Genomic DNA, 16,388 nt, shown 5'->3' with positions numbered 1-16,388 from the left:
TGTATGTTACACACCTCACACACCCTGTTTACCTCATCTTTCCCCCTCAGTGACACACACACTGACACTGACACACACACGCAAGCACACACACACACACACAGTCACTCTGTGACTCTTCCCACAGCAGTTTGCTCTCTGTGGCATGGTGGAAACAGTGGTTCTAGCCTGTCTCTTGCTCTTCTGCCCTCAACAAATCACGATCTGCCACTCATCTGCTGTGCTTTTCCTCTGAGACTATCACCATTTGAAGCTCAAGATCTATTTATACGAAGCCCCTGCCCTCCTGGTCGTCATGGCAGGGCGTCTTCTGGCTGAAAGGAGACAAATTTTGCTTCATTTAATCAAATCTTCCCTTTTTGGGATACTGTTCAGTGAGGAGGCACCACATTTAGGTGGTCTATAAATAACCTTCCCTGGTTATTTTTAACATATAACACCTGGTTGTTCACAGGGAACCTCAAGGCAGATCTCAAGATCAGGTTACCTCGGCAGACCAGACAAGGAACCCGAGACCCTGGTTGTGTTCTTGGGCCCCCAGAGGACCCTGGTGGCACCCAGATATCACCCGCTGCCATCATAAGCAAGCCCCACACTCAGGGGCTTCTGGGGCAGAGAGGCCTTTGGTTCCGACCCATTACTCATCCCAGGCAGGGGGCTCTGTGGTATGGGGTTACAGAGACACCGGGCAGGCCCCAGGAAGGGTGGGTCCTGGGTACTGAGAGCGGCTGCCAGCCAGCGCAGAGCCATCCAAAGAACGTGGCCGTTTCGGGAATGGGAGGAAGTCCTGGCAGCTATGTCATGCTGGTTATGAGGAGCAGAGCCGATGAACCTCCAGAACAGGAAGGGACCCTGGGAAGGGGTGCCCTTGCCCTCTGGATATGTGTGTAGGTGTGCATGAACACAGACACACATGTGCACGCATGCACACACACTCACACACACACACACACACACACTGTGTGTGAAGTAATAGCATCAACTTGCCAGCCCATTACACACTCTCTCACACACGCACATTTCCTGCTTCAAAGATTCCCTTTATGAAAAGCATTCGTGAGACTGCCTCTGTAGCACCCTTTCTCCCTGTCTCTTTGCTCTGTACACACCTGCACACTAGAACTCCCCAATTAGAAATACGTCATCTCAGCCTCTGCCCAGCGAGGGAGGATTTGGGGTGTCCACCAGGGCTCACTTGGCAGGCAGGCACAGAGCGTGCTTATCTGTGGCTGGTGCTGGTCCCTGGGAGTTAGAGCCTTGGAGGGCCACCTCATTCGAGTCCCCTGCCCTGGGTTGTAGCCCCCTCCCCCAGCCTCCTACATCCCTTAAGCACACTCCATGCTCTCTGAGACGCACACAGTGGTGCAGCTGGCATTTCTTTCATATTATCTAACACAGGCGTGTCACCCCAACTGCATGGCATGATCAGAGGCCTGTCTGTTCAGGGTCTTCAGCAGGGACCAGAGGGGCCAGGCTGGCCAACTCACATATGAATGGCTTCACAGTGCTGTGAATGTGTTTGTGCTGTTTGAGGCCGGAGGAGGTGGCGAAAGTCTTGCCGCAGTCTGGGCAGGCGTGGGCCCGTGCACCAACGTGTTGTGAGCGGATGTGACGCTGGAGGTTGCTGGGGTCGGTGAATACCTGGGGAGACAGATGCCATTGCTGCATGCCCGTCTTGAACCTACCGGAAGCCTATGGAGGCTGGGCCAGGCCCCTCTCCCTTGCCGCCCTGCTGGTTGGGATGGGTTTTGCTGTGGCAGTGATTACTAGAGAGCCTTGGCAGGATGCTGAACTTCCTGGCCTCAGTTTCTCTACTGGAGGCCTCAGAATGCTGTGACCCTGAGGCACCAAAAGATACACAGCGTTTCCTAGAGCACTACCCTGGGTGGTCTTGGGCCTGGGGGGTGCTTCACCCCTGCAACCCTCAGCCTTGCACGCTGTCAGGGGGCACAGGGCTGCCCTGGAGAAGACTCAGCTCTGGTCCTGACTGTTCCCTTCAGGGCTGTTTGATGACCTCTGGTACTTCCTGCCCTTCCCAGTAATGAGAAAGGGCCTAAATGACCCCAGGGCATGTAACCCAGCACAGCACATCTCTCGGAGGCTCTTGTAGGTGGAGGGAGGGAGGGTGTGCAGCGGTGTACGCTCTGTGGGGTGGGCGCCTGGTACCTTCACGCAGTTTTCACATTCGAAGCGCTTGCCGCTGTCGTGAGACATCTGGTGGCGGATGAGGTTGGACTTCCAGTTGAAGGCCTTGGGACACTGGTCACACTTGTACTCACGCTCCTCCGTGTGGACAATCATGTGTTGCTCCAAGCTGTGTACAGGGGATGGGGATCACTCTACGGCCTGTGTGTCTGGCTGAGGAGGCCCCCTGACCCATTTAGCCTGTTCTCCTGCATGTGGCCCCTTGGAGGGGCCATCATGCTGCAGGGCCACGGGAGCGCTTGCTGGCGGCAGGTCCAACCCTTCCCCTTTCTTGTGCCACTGGGGAGGAGGGCAGAGACAGCCTGCCCATGCCAGAGGAAGCAGCCAGTGCCCGCGCCACCTCACTCTACCCATTCGTCAGCTAGTCAGGGGCAGGGGGCCCAGACACCTGTTAGGTGACCTCAACATTAGGGGTAACTTTGGTCTGATGCTGTGGTACACAGCTATAATCCCAACATCCCAGAGGCTGAGGCAGGAGAACTTGGACCTTACGGCCAGCCTGTACCACCCGGTGAGACCCTATCTTGAAAACAAAGAGCCAAGATTGGGCCTGAGGGAAAGGGGTTCCAGGGTACCTCTGCCAAAGCCCCAGGGTAAGGCGGAGGCCATGACTCAGCCAGCTGTCTGAGAGGCTTGCTGGCTGACTGACCACAGTGCAGGCGCAGTGGGCAGTGGCAGAGAGGGTCTTGAATGAGACACATCAGAGCGGTGAGAACAGCTGCTCTGAGGGGCCGCTCCTCTAGCTAGCAACTCCTAATCCCCTCCTCCCCGGGGACTCTGCCTCTCCCGTCCCCGGGATGACCGTTAATCTTCATGAGCAAAGCAGTAATATATCACGGCCCCTTAATTACGGGGCCCAGCCATCCGTTTAGAGCAGGGACGCCTGCCCCTCCAGCTCCCAGAGATTGTATCTTTTCCCTGTTGTTAATTGTGATTTATGTGTTTATGTAAAGAAAACACGGGCCCTCCTCAGCCCTGTTCCCTGCAACGCACTCAGGAGGGATTTGCCCAACACATGCTCTCAGTCATCTGTTCAGGGCGGAGCATCTGCGGTCCCCAGGGAGTTTGTGATGGGATTGGTGGTAAATCCCGTTAGCAGCCTGACAGGGGTTCTGCTCTGACTCCACAAGGTTGTCCTGAGCAAACTCTTCAATGCGGGGGACACTCAGCCCAGGGAAGCTCCCAGACTCCCCCAGTCCTCAGAGCACTGGGGCCAGAGGTCCTGGCTCCTCCACCCACAGGCCAGGATACCCTTTTGTCCCAGGTCCCCAAGGCTCCCAGTGCCTGGGTCCTCACCCCTTCCAGGCCTTTAGGACAGAGCAGCTGTCCTGTTGGGCCTGCTCCAGCTGCCTGTGTGTGGTTCTCACACATCTGGGCTTGAAGCTCTCTTTGCTGGTGCCTCTGGAGTCCCTCCCAAGCAGGTGGCTGCCACGGTATGTGGGTGAGTGTGTGTGTGTGTGTGTGTGTGTGTGTGTGTGTGTGTGTGTGTGATATCTCAGGAATGAGGGTCTTGTGTGATCACTTCCCGGGTCCATTGAGAAGGGCTATGTATGTCCAGAGAGCCAGGCTGATCTATGTCCCCAGCAACTCCCAGACTGGGGCCTTATTTCAAAAGTAGCACTTGGGCCAAATGGTGGCAAGACCCGTTCTGGTCTCTGCTCCTTCTGTCTTTCAGGCTGTCTCCACAGCCCTGATTGTGTAGGGCAGTCGTGCCAGTGGCCTGCAGCCTAGGCTCTGTGGGTCTTCCTGTGGGGGTCAGGCCCTTTACGGTAAGAATCAGAAAATGTCTGCAGCCTCCTGCCATGTGCACCCACTCTGTTCCAGAGCAGGGAGATGGCACAGAGCAGCCCTTGGTCTCCTAGCCCTAGAGCCCAGGTCTGACGGAGAGGTGGGCTAGGGATTGAGGGGACTGCCAAACCGGAGTGGGGTGGGAGCAGGAGCAGGCCAGCACCTGTATTTGTTGGGGAACATCCGCTCACAGTCCTTGCACTCGTGTGCCTGCCCGTCGCTGGCCGCGCTGAGGCCCTCAGGCTGGAGGCCCTCCCCCAGGCCCTCATAGAGCGGGGCCACTGCAGAGCTGCACGCATACTTCTTGTGGCGCCTCAGGTCCAGCTTGCACTGGAAGAGCTCATCACACTCGTCACAGCGGAACGTGGGGTCCCCTGCAAGACAGAGGGCAACGAGGTGTGCAAGAGGGCCAGCCACCCCCCCAGGTGCACAGGAGACCCCAGAGACCAGCCCACCCCACCACTTCCCCAGGGCTTCCATCACCCTGGCTGCTCCAGCCTGGCCTCCTCCCAGCCCTCCTGGCTGCCTAGGGGTACAGAGGTCACAGGTCAGACGGGGCCACGCTGGAGGCTCCCATCTCAGCACCACGGAGACCCTGAACCTCGTCAGGCTCCTCCCTGCATCCCTCCCTCGGGGCCACTGTGGATTCAAGGAGGCCCTGCCTCAGAGTGGAGAAGGAAGCCAGGCCAAGCGCTTTGTTTATGAATTAGGAGGAAAAAAAAGAAGGCAGAACCCCATCGCATATAATAAATTATTGTCGTCAAGGTCAAACAAATTAAAGGGGGGCAGCTATTATTGAGTTTATGAGGCAGCATCCCGAGCGCAGTGCCAAGCCAAACAATCAGCCTGAGCTGCAGCGGGCGGGGCCACTCGGGTGTGTGTCCCGCCCCTGCTGCCGCAGCCCTTCAGCTCTCACCCAGGCCTGGAGAGAGAACACCTGCTCGAAGAGCTTGCACAAAGAGGGCTTATGTGCAAGCATGGGCACGCGCATGAGTGTGTGCACTCTGTGCACACTTTGAAGTTGCACGTGGGTGTGTATGCTCGTGCAACCGTGTGTGAGCGTGTCCCGAGCCACCTGCGCTCAGGCTTGCTAAGAGCTCAGGCCTGGGAGTGTGCACCCAGGCTTCGGAGAGTGGGCCTGCGCACACGTGTGAGCCTGCTTGTGAGCGTGTGTCCATGTTTATGTGCCTAACTACATGTGTGATGTGTTAGCATATTTTCACATCCATGTAGTGTGCATGTTTGCATAGAAAGGGCAAGCATGCATTCATGAACATCTTCTTGTGACTTTATATGTATTTTTGTGGGTCACATGTACATATATGTTCTATACATCTGAAGATTACGTGTGAAGTGTTTCTGTGTACACGTGTGGATTTGTGTCATTGTATATGCAGTTGTGAATGTGTTCACGTGTGTTTGTATGTGAATGGGGCATGTGTTAGGGATTTGCCCCTGTATGCTAATGTGTTTCTGTGTTTATGAATGCTTGTATGTGGGAGGTACGCTTGCATCTGTGTGCTTGTGCAAATGTGTGCAGGGTTGTGAGGAGCGGCCTGGTATCCAACAGGACCGTGGGTTAGGGCAGGGGCAGTGCTGCCCCGATCCCGTCTCCCACCACAGCCACGGGCTGCTCCAGACTCTGTGTCCTGGACAGCGAGGGGTTTTGAGTCCCTGCTGCCCGGAGTGGAAGTGTGTACACGGTGACACGCCTGTCTGGGCCGTGCCTGGCACTCCGCACAGTGGGCACCCGATCCAGGCGGGAGTCTGCAGAGCCGGTATGAAACGCCCCCCGAGCCTGGGACACCTGACGCCACACCAGTGCATGAAGCTGGTCAGTATCCGGGACTCCGGGAACAGACATGTGAGTGTTCGGGGCTGATGAGGCACTGCTTCTCCTCCAGACAACCCGGTCACTGCCAGGGCCCAGGCATCCCGGCCCCGCTGGCCTATCTCAGTCACACAGCGAGACTCTTCAGGGCTCTATGGAAGGAAGGCACCGCGGGTCCTTCGGGTCGGTGCGACTCTTTCCTCACGTAGCCCCGCTGTGCCGCACTAGGGAATGAGCGTTGTATTCTTGCCTTGCCTTGGAGATCTCCATTCCACAGGAATGCCTGTTCACATCAGTGAAGCTAAGGCTTGCTGGGCTCCATCTGGGGAGGGGCTAAGACCTGCCACTCAAGGTGGTGCCCTGTGTCCCTGCTTTATACTTGCCAGCTGTGGCTGGACCTTTTCAGTATTTGAGCATGAGATTCAGGGTAGTGGACCCTGATTTCCTGTAGAGGGTTTTGAAGCCAACATCCAGAGTTTGAAGGTGTTCACCCGGCACACCAACCCTGGTCTTCAGAGTTAGAACCCCACCAGGAAGGATCCTGTGTGTAGGCACAGGCTATCACAGAGCACGCTGTGGCTCTGCAGAGCTGCTCCTGAGAGCTGGAAGGGACGTGAGAATCACAGAATGTCAGGAGTGACATGAGTCTTTTTAGACTCAGCGAGGAAAAGTCGGAGCAGCTCAAGGGGAGCGGGACATCACTGGCTGGCTAAGGCTTCTGGATCTGATTTGGAATTTGGCCTTAAAATCATCTTATTTTAAAATTAAGTTGAAGGAGTTGTTTGCAGTCAGGGTCTCACTCTGTAACCCTGGCTGGCCTTGAACTCACAGAGATCGGTCATGTGCCACCATATTAACAGGAAGACCCAGCACGACTCTCACTCATGCATTAGGAGTCACCCCAAGAGGAAGAAATGACTTTGGTGACAGCATCACCCTTCTCCTCTGTGAATGTTCTGACTTCAGCTAGCCTCTATAGGACAGGGCCAGCGCCACGCCCAGGCCGAGTCTGTCCAGGCAAGTGGGGTGGGAGAGCCTAGATTCTTCCAGGTGGGGAGGGCTGGCCTTGGCACACATCCGGGGCACGCCGCATGGCATTTTCATTTTACCAGCACACAAAGTTCCATTTAAGGGACTGCTGAAAGGGAAGGTTATACTGATGCCTACTGCAGCCACCACAGCCCGCGTCTTTCCTGTGCATGCCACACAATGGCCACATCTTGGAGAGGGGAAGTGGGTCCTCAGGAGGCTTTCCAGATGAAGAGAGGGTTTGAATACAAACAAAAGAGCAAGTACTTCTCAGGAAAAAGAAGCCTTCCTCCCCCATCCAATAACCAAAACACAGTAAGGTCACATGACTAGGAGTGGACTGTGCCGTCCTTCTGGTCACCTGTGTGGACTCTGAGTCAGCCTATCTGTACAGGGCTCCATCTCTGGGGGAACAGTGCTATTCCCTACAATGAGCAAGCAAACCAGGGCGTCCTCAGCACAATGGCACCTGCCCAGACCTCCAGACCCCGCACAAAAACACAGGAGAGAACAATTGGGAAAGAAATTCTTACCTAAATGTGGTGGGGGTCTTGGGCTGGGGTAGATCAACCTTATGCCAAATTATACTGTGCCAGCTGCCTGCCCATCAACCCTGCACCTCGCTTGTCTAGCTCAAGTTCCATCAGCAACGTTCTCGGCTGAACAGGAACATAACTGAAAAATAAATCCTTGCCTAATGGCTTTGAGACCGAGGGGTTCACAATTACGCGGCACCCGCATCCTAATCTACAGCTCCAGCTCAAAAGCGCTCAAGAGCCTACTCCAAATTCCTGTGGCGATAAGGGGCTGGCTGCATTTAGCCAGGGCTGGGATAAAAGATTTTTTATGATAATTATCTTAGTGAGGGACGCGCTTGCATTTTCTTTCTGTGCGATTTGGAGTTTGACTAGGGTGTGTGTTGGGGGGAGCTGTTGGGGCGTCAAGGGAACGATCTTGACAGCAGATGTTAGAAAGTCAAATATTTGATGTCAGACTATTATGTGTGGAAAGTAATTAGCTCACAAATGTTTGATCAGTTATTAGGAAAATGTAGAGTGGTGTTTTTTTTTTTTAAATATTGGGGGTGGGATGGGAGGTGTGTGTGGAGAGGGACAAGAATCAAGAATCAAGGCTTTAAAAAAACCTTTTGGAAGAAAGAAATTTCATTATACAAAGGCAATTGTATAGCGGAGGATTCTCCACTGAGCTCAGATTTATCTTCTGTGGTTCTCAGGTGCTGGCTAAAATTCACAGGTCCCCTCAACAATCATCATCAGGAAAATGAAACCTCCTTGCTGTACAGTCTTGGCAATTTATTCTTGTTTTCTCAATGGCCCAATTAAACCCAAAATTTACAGGAGTGGACAGAGAGGACCTGGCTGGTGGAAAGGTCCTTCTACCCTGGTTTCTTGTCTGAACAACTTAGAGATATACATTGCTACAGTATAACAAAAACAAAACAAAACAAACAAACAAAATCCCCCAGGCGCTCTGCTCACTGGCCAGCTTGTAGGTTAACAGGTAAACTGAGGCTGCCAAAACTGGGGTCGCAGAGCCTTCCAGAATCCAGTGAGCATCTAACTCCCGGCCTTCACTGAGGAAGCCTTGTGTCTCCTGAGGGAGTCCAAGGCACTGGCCTCACCAGATGAAGGACAGCCACTGTTGACCTCTGACCTTTACATGCGTGTCCACACACATGTATCTCCCCTGTACACACAGAAAACCTCCTCCCAGCACCCCCATGCACGTCTCTCTAGGACTTTTAACTCCTGGTGGGCATCACTTGTAGAGGCAACCTGGTTGCTTTCTCCTCTTATACATCAGAATCACTCCCAAGTGCCAAACTAGATTGGAGTCCTTTTACTCAGCACTGGGGGAGGCAGAGGCAGGAGATTCTCTGTGAGTTTGAGGCCAGCCTGGTCTACAAAGTGAGTCCAAAATAGCCAAGGCTACACAGAGAATCCCTGTCTCAAAACAAACAAACAAACAAACAAAAAAAACCCAAACAACAACAACAAAAACACAACAAAACCAAGTAAGAATACACTTGAACTATCCAGGGGCTGGGGAGATAAAAGGCTTGGCTCACGGGTGTGAGGGCCAGAGTTCGGATCCCCAGCTCCCCCCAAGAGCCAGGTAGCTGTGGCGGCCCCCTGTAACCCCCATGCTCAGGATATTGAGACAGTGGTCCCCAGGCCGAGCTAGCTAGCTAGGCTAGCCAAACTGGTGAGCTCCAGTTTCCAAAGAGACCCCGCCTCAGTAAATAAAGTGGAACGTGATCAGGAAGACAGCAAGACAACCGTGTGCCTCCATGTGCATGAGCCCTCTGTGTACACATACCTGTACACAGGTACACCCCACAGGCCCGCACACACATGCATATATGTACATAAACACACATGCGAACCCACACAGAAGTAGTGTTCCGGGTCACTAACACTGTACAACTGTAATTCAGAATAACACCAGTTTGCCTGCATTACCCTCTTAAGCTCAGGGTGTGCTCCGAGGCCCCAGGGCAAGGGAGGGACCTCTAGTCTCAAGGCCGAGGGGCTGGTCGCCCCGTGTGCTTGATGGCTCGTCCATCAGACTGGCCACTAGGCAAGGCTGTGGAGCATCTCCCCAGTCAATGACTGATATCGAGGGCCCAGCCCACCGTGGCGGGGCCACCCCTGAGCAGTCTGGGTTGTATAAGAAAGCATGGGGCGCAAGCCTGTGAGCAGCACTCCTCCAGGTTCTCCATTTCCAGGTTCCTGCCTCAATTTCCCCCAGTGGACTGTGACCTGGGACATAGAAGCCAAAGCAGCCCTTCGTCCCCAAGTTGCTTTTGGTCATAACAGCAGTGGACGCCTGAGTTACGCACCCGGGGCATCAGCTGCCAACGCCTGGTCCTCGCAGGGGACAGAGCCCGCGGAGCGGGGGCTCAGGGCCACGGCGCAGCAGGGTCTTACCATCCAGGCTGGGCGCCATGACACCCAGCGAGTAGGCGCCGTCTTTCACATGCACCAGCAGCTCCTCTCCGGGCTCAATATCCTTGATGACTTTGTAGTAAATCTAGGAGAGAGGAAAGACCATGCGTGAACATGAGTGTGTCACCACACAGGTGCACTGGAGGGGCCGCCGGGGGTGGCCGCTCGACCTGCTCAACTGTTTACAAACATTTCTTTTTACGGTCTGTGTAAGAGTGTTTGGCCAGCACGGATGTGCGCCACATGCACTGGGTGCCTGAGGAGGCGGAAGAGATCCCCTGGAACTGGAGTTCAAAGCTGCTGAAGCCTCGAGAACAGAGGTCCTCAACCCATGGCTCGTGACCCTTTTGGGGGTCGAATGACCCTTCCACAGGGCCCACATAGCCAGCATCGTGCGGATCAGCTATTGACACTACCGTCCATAACGGGCAAAATTACAGGTATGAGGTAGCAACATAGTATTAGTGTCGGGGTCACCACAACATGAGGAAGTGTGTCAGAGGGCGGAGGGTGACGAAGGTTGAGAGCCGAGATTACTCTTAACCGCTGAGCTCTCTCCCCAGCCCCCAAACGGTTTATTTTTAAATTAAAAAAGTTAATGTATTTCTTTTTGTGTATACTGGGGGCAAAGTGTGGAGGTCACGGGAGAACTTGGGGAGTCAATGCCTTCCTCCCCCGTGTGGGTCCTGAGGCTTGACTTGGGTCCTTCCTGTGGCCTGGCGGTGCCTGCTGAGCCGTGCACTGGCCTCACGCAGCTGCTGGCTACAGGGTAAAACATCCTCTCCAGAACTTAGCGGCTTGTGGAGAAAGGAAGGAATGGAGCCCATTTTTCTCAGTTTCACTCTGCGCTGACAGAAAGGACAGGTGACACTCAGTGTCAAGACCCCGACCAGGAGTTTCCTAGGAGACAGATGACAGTGACTTCCACGCTCCAGTCCACTCCCAAACCTCCTTAGTCAGTGTGCATTGGAGACATCTGGCGGGGGGCCTGTGAAGGTGCTCTCCAGCGGGCACGGGTTCTGTGGGTGAGGGTGCTGCCAGCCTGTGAGTCCAGGGCAGCAGGAACGGGATGGAGTGAGTGCCTGTCAGGAGCTACATCTAGTGACAGGGGTTGGAGGTGTGGTGTCTGTGTGGTGTGTGCACGTGCACGCGCGTGTGTCTGTGTGATGTGTGTGCTAGTGTGTGTGCATGTGTGTGTTCAAAGCCATGCCTGGTGTGGGGCTGAGATGAAGACTGTTCCGTGTCACCTGAGCACCGCAGGTTTGGGGGATTTGGGGGGTGTTTTCTTTGGCTTCGCCCAGACTCTGCGTCAAAGATACCAGAGGCCCAAGGCCCCGTGGGGAGCCCAGGCCTCCCAGGGGCACAGGAAAGTCCGTCCTTTATCTGGGGGCATTACCCTGGGCATCATTTCTCTCACTGCAACTCTCTGCCTCCTGGGCAGGTGGGTGCCCAAGACTCTGTTGTGATGTTAGGACTGGCGGGGGGGAGGGGTCATGCCCCAGGGACACCTGCTGGGGGGGACATATGCCAGGGACACCTGCTGCTCTGGGAGGCCTTGTAGGGCCCATCCAGCTGCCCCGGGCTGGCCTTCTGCACTGCTGGAGGGGTCCAAGACAGGAGAAAGGACAGAAGAAAGAGCACTTTAAGAGAAGACAGCCTGGCTTAAGCACAGGGACGGAGGTGAGCAGACTGTCCTGGCGGTGAACGGCAAACAAGCAACACCTCTGTTCCCGATCACCATCCTGGCAGAGGTGTGCCCTCCAGAGGCTGAGGGGAGCCAGCTGCCTGCCCCCCCCCCCCGGAACACTGCTCTACTCCAGGTACCAGCAGATAGCCCCATTGCGAAGCCTGTGCGTTGCTCATGGCTGTCACTCCCAGAACACCTGGCAGCGGAAGTCCGCACTCGGGAGCCTGCAGGTAGACAGGGATCTTATCAGTGGCCACATTCCTTCCCCAGCAGTCCCCAGCAGTGACTTGCTTGGCTGGGCGTTACCCTCAGGGAGGGTAAGACAAAGAGGTTTTAAAATGGAGACTAGAAACGAGATCAGAGTCCTTGAATAAAACCAACGGTTTCCAAGACCCTGGCTTTATGTCATCACACTGCGGCCGAGGGACTCTTCTTTTGGAAGGTCAGACTCCAGCCACCTTTGCTTCCGAAGGGGATCCACCCACAGCTGCCCAGAGTAGCTGCTGCAGCCACATAAGCACCCCCTGAGCTGGAGGGGGGCAGCTGTTACAAGCTCACCCACATTTCCCTCTGGCCACAGCACGAAAACACAAGAATTCAGCAAATGCATGCTTCGTCCTTATGGCTCAGCCCCAGCGTGGTAGGTGACCTGGTGCTGGGCACAGGGCTGAAAGAGAGGGTGATGAGAGCCTGGGCCCTTGAGGTCCTGGTTAGAGTTAGAACTTGCCACCACAGGCCTTCCTTTCACCTGTGAAATCATGCATGGGCCACGGCTGCCTTGCCAGCGTGTCCTACCACCCGACTCTGGGTGCCTATTCCAAGGTTGGAAGGTAAAGGGGGGAGCACCCTTCCCTTCCACCCCTCCCAGGCTGCCTGCTTCCCACATCACCCCCTGTGTAAGCTGCCTGGCCGTCAAGGCCCCTCCGCACAGACCCCACTGCTTCCTCTCTGGGTACAGGAACCTGGAGCCTTGCCACCCAGTTCCGGTTCTGAGAGCTATATGGCCACCAGCTTCCTTCCTGATTCCTCTGGTGGCCGGTCCTCCTGGGGCCATTCCTGACCATCCCAAGCCCCCATTTCAGGGGACACTGGGCCCCCTGACCCCTCCTTTGGCTCTAGGCCCAACTTCCCTTCTCTGGTCCCCGGTGAGGACTACAGGGAACCCTGGGGCTCCACACCCTCCCCCACCTTTGCTCCTGAGCTCACCAGGCCTCCAGAGAGCTCTGCTCCGGTTCTGAAGAGGGAGCCTCTGGGGACCCTCCCTCCAGCATGGACACTGCACCCGGAGCCACAGGGGGCCCCAGGCCTTCCTTCCTCAGCCTGACAGAATGGCCATGCGACCCCGGTCGGGGACATGTGGGGGACACAAAGCAGCGGCAGGCAGCTGTGGCCAGCAGGACTTTGAGCCCCCCACCCCCACCCACCCCACCCCTGACGTAATTAATCAATCTCTATTAGCGCTAATTGCAGGGGCCAGGGTGGGGCGGGCAGAGGTGTCTCAGCTTGCCTGCACCCGGAAGGCTAGGCAGTGGCCAGGCGTCTTCAGACTCTCCTCAAGTTTTGGCCCTGCCTTAGGCAACCACAGGAGGTGGCTACAGGAGCCAACCCATGCGTTTATGACCCGTTCCAGGAGGCACAAAGGCCTTATCAGCCAGGCATTCTGAGAAAGGCGGATCCTGCTCTGAGGGCCTGGGTGACTCTCCTTAACAAAGGCCTCCTCAGTGGGAACTGGTGGCGTGGATGGGGGTGCCAGGTTGAGGGGGACAAGGTGGGGATTACACATTGCTGCCCACTGTATGGCCCAGGCCCTCTGTGCCGGCCTGTGACAAACTATAACTGGAACCCTTATTAAGAACCTTGCAGCTGACTTATCACATAGTCTCCATCTAGAATGTTCTGGCCCCCTGACCATCAGTGTCACGAGATGCTAGCCAGGCTGCCACTGAGTTTTCACAACGAGAATAAGAAAGCACAAGTTTGATGCCCTACCCCCCAGCAGCAGCCTGGGGTACAGGGTGGGTTGCTGCAGGGAAGGCTCAAGCTGCCTTCTCTCTAAACCACAGTGCCACATGTTTTAGGTACCTCTGAGTTCTGGGGTCCTGTCAGCACAGGTCACATGACTACTCCTTGTCTGAGAACCTGAGGGTGGGAACCTTTCCCCCAGCAGCTGAGATGACAAGGCAAATAAATGGCTACTGTCAGTGGCTCTCTAATAAGGGCACAGCAGACAGCCTGAAGCTGAGCCCTCGTTCCCCGACCCCAGCTTCCCTTATCCGGCAGGGCAGCTCAGTGCTTGGGCCAACAGGTGGCTTGCAACCGTGCTTCACGCAGCCCAGCTGTCCGCCTTTCCCACTGCTGCCCAGACACAAAGAGGTGTCTCTGTGTGGGTAAGGGAAACCTGGGGCCTTGCCAGCAAAGGTACACACCTGCCTGGGGATCAGGCTCAAGCTTTTCATACAAATGAACACCCAGAAAACAGTTTACGGTGACCATCAGCTCCCAGCACCTTAGAGCCCTTGGCCTGTACCGAAAATGCTGTTTAGTGATTAAGACCAAAGCCCCAGGCCTGCTTCATCTTAGCATCCTAGCATTGGAACAAATAAAGCCCCTGCAGGTGACACAGGAAGAAACTGAGCAGAGCACAGGTGTGAATCCAGTGGATGCGCACGTGGCCCCTTTCTTTGACCATGATATTACTCACCAGTGTCCCCACGTGGCATGGTCCCTGTACCACATGCCTGGCTGGATCAGCTTCATCCGGGCCCAAGCCTTTATAATTTTGTTACTTACTATATGTTCTGTCACTTAAAAATCTAAAAATTCCCATGTGTTTATTTCTTCCTTGATTGCACAGTTTGGATAAGGATTATAAAAATATAAAGTATTAGCCCACAGTTAAATAATCAATGTCATTATGTGGCTGAGTTTAATTGATGGAAGAGTAATTTTGACAGTTACTGTATTGTGACATCACCACAGCTGAAACCTGAATTTAAATTTAACTGCTCTCCAAAAAAAAAAAAAAAAAAAAAAAAAGAGGATCCTTTTGATTCACAGAGAGCCCTGGATAGGGTTTTGTGAATTAATTAAAATGAATTTGACATGTATTTTTTTTAAGGATTAAAAAAATCTAAATTGCATTGTCTGTCTGTGTGTGTGTGTGTGCATGTAGCTCTGAGGACAACTTGGAGAAGTTTGTTATTGCTTTCACTATGTGGGTTCCAGGTATTGAACTAAGGTCATCAAGTGAGGTGGCCAGTGCATTTACCTACCGAGACACCTTGGCTGGGGAGAGACCAGGCTACCACAGGCCACTGGGCTTCACTGGGCACCGCACTAGGTTTTTGTTAAAAAGCAGGGACAGCCCTTGTCCAATGCATTCGAGAGGCGCTGCTCCCTTGCTGTGGGCAGAGCTGCCCCCTGAGCATCACTGCTGTGGCCACCTCGGCCTTCTAGCCTGAGGGGGACAGGGCATCCTGAGGGGTGCAGTACTGGGGTGCTGTGCAGGAGCACAGGTTTGGGCTGTTCTTACAGACAAAAGAGCCAGATCCTGGAGCAACCTCTCCCAGGCTGCTGAAGAGCATGGCCTCCGCCGGCCCCCCAAACTCAGCCGACTGACCAGTGAACACTCCTCCATCTGTCCCCACCCCCATTGTGCAAGTGAGGCAATGCACAAAAAGGAGCCACCTGCTTCACATCTTTCCATAGGCACCTGCTTCACATCTTTCCATAGGAAAGCTGGGAACTGAGCCCGGCAGAGCCCTGGCCCCACCTCTCCTGACTCCAAAAGCTACAGAGGAGTACATAAGACAACCTTTGTCTTCTGGCCCAATGCAGGTCTGAACATGTCAGGCAAGGCTGGGGCAAGGCCCCCTGCTGGGCGGAGGGGACTCTCAGCATCTGGGAGCTGAGGAGAACCAGGAGAAAGGTGGATTGCTGTGGTTTCCAGAGCCCCCTGCAGCAGCTGGCAGGACGGGAGCAGCCCTTGACAGTGACAGATTCACTTTCCTCAACATTCATTTGAGGACATGTGGGTCTCTCCCAAGGACATGGGACACCAGAAAGCCAGGTTCTGAGCTGACTTGACCACCACAATGAGCACAGGCCTAGGGATCCTGGTCCCCAACCTCGTGCTGACCTTCAGTTAACGGCCACCTTTCCTCCACAGGATGGACAGCTCATCTCTTCTGGTGACTGTAGCTCCAGAATTTTCTCTTAGGATGCTGGGACCTTCTCCTGTTCTTACATCTCTTTTGGATATTGGAGATGAGGTCATGTATTGAACCTTGAACCAAGGCCTATCCATTTCTAACTTGCTGTATTTCCTCACCGAGTGCCCTGGGTGCCTTCCTTTGAGGGTCTGGGGCATCCTGGAAATGCTGTGCGTGTGTGTGTGTGTGTGTGTGTGTGTGTGTGTGTGTGTGTGTGTGTGCGTGCGCTCACAGTACGCATTAGGTATGTCCGTGCACCCATGTTTCCACACATGCATTGTCTACGTGTCCATTACTAACTGCCTAATGGTGTGTACCATTGCTAACTGCCTAGAAGTCTTTGTAGACACTCTTGGGAGGGGGAAATAACCTGAGAAACACTACTGAGATTTTTCAGTGTTTCCTTCTCAAAGACAAGCTTGTCCTCAGGACTCAGTTTAGTCCTGCATCTCTAGGAACTTTTATTCAGCCACAGAGAGGGTCAGAGTGCTACTCTGTGGGTCAATGGTCTCTACTGGATGGCCAGGGGTAGAAGGCTTATGTGGAGGCTGTGGCCATCTGGGGAAGAGTGAAGGACAGGGGAAAGAAAAGGAAGGAAAAGAGGGGCAGGTGTGTGCACTCGTGTGTGTGTGTGTGTGTGTGTGTGTGTGTGTGTGTGTGTGTGTGTG

The 16,388-nt window shown here is 54.6% G+C and overlaps 1 protein-coding gene across 4 annotated transcripts in view; it reads right to left on the bottom strand.

The window, feature by feature from the left end:
* Positions 1-16,388, bottom strand: part of Prdm16 (PR/SET domain 16) — a 201,374-nt gene that overhangs the window by 24,912 nt on the left and 160,074 nt on the right. For 3 of the 4 annotated variants that reach the window (XM_055615206.1, XM_055615207.1, XM_055615208.1), the window contains exons 4-7: positions 9,805-9,907; positions 4,157-4,367; positions 2,167-2,314; positions 1,488-1,641 (exon numbers count right to left, since the gene is read on the bottom strand). In XM_055615206.1, the coding sequence (XP_055471181.1) occupies positions 1,488-1,641; positions 2,167-2,314; positions 4,157-4,367; positions 9,805-9,907 (616 nt within the window). Of the gene's footprint in view, positions 1-1,487; positions 1,642-2,166; positions 2,315-4,156; positions 4,368-9,804; positions 9,908-12,715; positions 12,757-16,388 lie in introns of those variants that run through there. The other variant, XM_055615209.1, reaches the window with a different exon arrangement.

The sequence above is a fragment of the Psammomys obesus genome, unplaced genomic scaffold (assembly GCF_907164565.1).
Source record: "Psammomys obesus unplaced genomic scaffold, mPsaObe1.curated_primary_1811, whole genome shotgun sequence".
Classification (NCBI taxonomy): Eukaryota; Metazoa; Chordata; class Mammalia; order Rodentia; family Muridae; genus Psammomys; species Psammomys obesus.
Note: the sequence above shows the minus strand (reverse complement) of the source record. Positions and strands in the feature narration are given on the sequence as shown.